The sequence below is a fragment of the Rattus norvegicus genome, chromosome X, assembly GCF_021556685.1.
Source record: "Rattus norvegicus strain SHRSP/BbbUtx chromosome X, alternate assembly SHRSP_T2T, whole genome shotgun sequence".
Taxonomy (NCBI): domain Eukaryota; kingdom Metazoa; phylum Chordata; class Mammalia; order Rodentia; family Muridae; genus Rattus; species Rattus norvegicus.
Genome location: NC_141554.1, coordinates 152,339,291 through 152,341,626, shown reverse-complemented (window position 1 = coordinate 152,341,626; position 2,336 = coordinate 152,339,291). Strand labels below are relative to the sequence as shown.

The 2,336-nt window shown below is 41.0% G+C and overlaps 1 protein-coding gene across 1 annotated transcript; it reads right to left on the bottom strand.

Annotated features, from left to right (window-relative positions):
* Positions 1-364: 364 nt before the first annotated feature.
* Ctag2 (cancer/testis antigen 2) lies at positions 365-1,658 on the bottom strand. Its single transcript, NM_001109322.2, has 3 exons — positions 1,323-1,658; positions 848-976; positions 365-687 (listed from the first exon to the last, which is right to left on the bottom strand). The coding sequence occupies exons 1-3, from the start codon at positions 1,646-1,648 to the stop codon at positions 543-545; spliced, it is 600 nt and encodes a 199-aa protein (NP_001102792.1). The 5' UTR covers positions 1,649-1,658; the 3' UTR covers positions 365-542.
* Positions 1,659-2,336: the final 678 nt, after the last annotated feature.

Sequence of the window (2,336 nt, the reverse complement as noted above, 5' to 3'; positions counted from 1 at the left end):
GCTGTGAAAATGGCTCCTCTGATGAAAGGACTTCCAAGTCTTTTGACTTTAATTTGCTGGTAAGAACTCACATGGTGAAGGGAAGAAGACTCACAAAAGTGACCCTCTGAACTCCAGGTTGATGACATTTCACTTGTACACACACACACACACACACACACACACACACACACACACACACATACACACTTGTGAACACACCTATCTACGAACACATACTCTACAATATTAGAAAAAAACAATAAAATGTTTATCTCTTCCCTTTCCTATTTGTCAATTGCCTAGGAATGTAAGAAATCAGAAACCCAGAATCACCCCCCTCACCAACGACACAATTAAAAAATCTGGAGATTTCTGCCATAACTCAAAATAAAAACAGTAACTCATTGTTATTTTCTTTATCCTATTTTTCAATATTCACTCCTCCAATAACACTGACTGATAGATACAGTGTGATAGCATCAAAACAGTGAATATGAAGGCAAAGCAATAGTTTCCCAAATTATGAAATGCCTTTTCCTTGTGTTGTGGGTGTTAACATACTAGACTTCATTATTTCTTCCTCTTCCTTGTTTGACAACAGCTATAAACACTGGGCGTGGGATGGTCCTCATCACAAGTGAAAGGTGGTCTAGGAAGTTATTGATGGATGCTCGGAAGAGAACAGGATCTTCAGTGGTCCACCTACTAAAAGTAAAAGGAGACACCATCAGAAGAAAAATAAGGAATCTGGGCAGTGTCCTTCTGCTTACTTCCAGTCAACCAGAGTCTCCTTTAAGGCACCCCTAGAATATAAATTGCCTCCCAGTAAAAGACCACCCTCACTCCAAACTCTTGGAAAACTGACACAGTGAGAATAGTGTCATTCACAGTGAACTCCTGCTGAACCATCACTTGCTGGTGCTGGACATTTGAGGCCAGGGTTCTGCATGCAATGTTTGCCTCCACGGCGGTCCGGAACGGCACTGTTACAGAACTGAAAGGAGATGTGGTTAAGGTTTTCACTGTTGAAATTCTTTGTTCACTGGGTTTGACCACACCTCTGAGGTTTACTTAGCATCACCACAACTAACACCCAAAGAAATCCACAGCCATTTCTTCAGTGTTGGTGTTCCACACCCTACAACCTTTACAGATATACTTGGTTACTTACTTTGCCTCTGTATACTGTCCCAGGATTCACTGCCTACATTATGACCTTTCTGTCTCCTCCCTAGTAAGCCATAAACCTCCCACAGTAAATCCCCTCTCAAAGCATTCTTAGACTTCTGTTCCTACTATGTTGCTGTACCCTTTGCTAATGTCCTCTTTGTAAAGGATACAATTCCAAGAGTCGGCTTCCAGCTGTTGTTGCAGCATCTCCACTAGGTCCCGGGATAATTGGTGGCTGCTCAGCCTGAGGAGCTATGGCTGCTTCTTCCACTACCAGTCTTGCTTCTATAGCACTCCTTGAGCTGAGGCTACCTGGGGCAGCCTGACTATCAAAATCACGTACACGATTTACACGAGGAGTGTTATCATGGCCACTCTCCACTTCAGAACGATTCAAGTTAGCTTCAGTGTCATGAACTCTGGATGTGTGCTGTCCATCCTCCCCTTCTTCTTCACCACCTGCTCTACAAACTTTGTCCCCACTGGGATCCTGCATGGTTAAGTGTGCTTATCCACCCAGAGTTCCCTTGTAATACTACCACCAACTCACCTGTTGCTAAGGGAATGGGAGCCCCGCCCTTTCAGACAAAGGGCCCCTCTGTGAGGATCACAGTGCCCCTGCAAACAGGATCTCATGAGAAGAAGAGGATATCGCTAGAGAAAAGATGTCACTAGAAAAGGAGAATTTCATGAGAATTACAATCTCTAAAGAGATAGTGCCCATCAAAGTAAAGATCCTTTATCACTCTTTGGTACAAATGAAGTGATCATAAAACACCATGAGTTTTCAGGATTATAATACATTAGATATCAGGATCATACTATTATAAAGCAGAAAGCAACACAGAGGAGATTTTGGCTTTATCTCTTTGAGCATATTAAAGGAATTCTGTTTATGTCTTTCTTGAAACCATGAAGCAACAGCACATAGTTCAATTGAACATTTCCCCTTGGGTTTCTATAGACTAATAGTAGATTATATTCTGATGTCCATTTTTTCCCTTGATTCTTAATTAGTGCTTTCTGCTCTAGGGAATATATAGAAGCATAACCTATCTGTTCCATAATAAATAATAAAAGTTAAAATAACCAAATTTTTCATTTATTATATTTTCTCTGTTTTCCATTATTTTTTATTCAATATATTTTTATACTTCAGACATTATCCCCCTCCTGGTCCATCC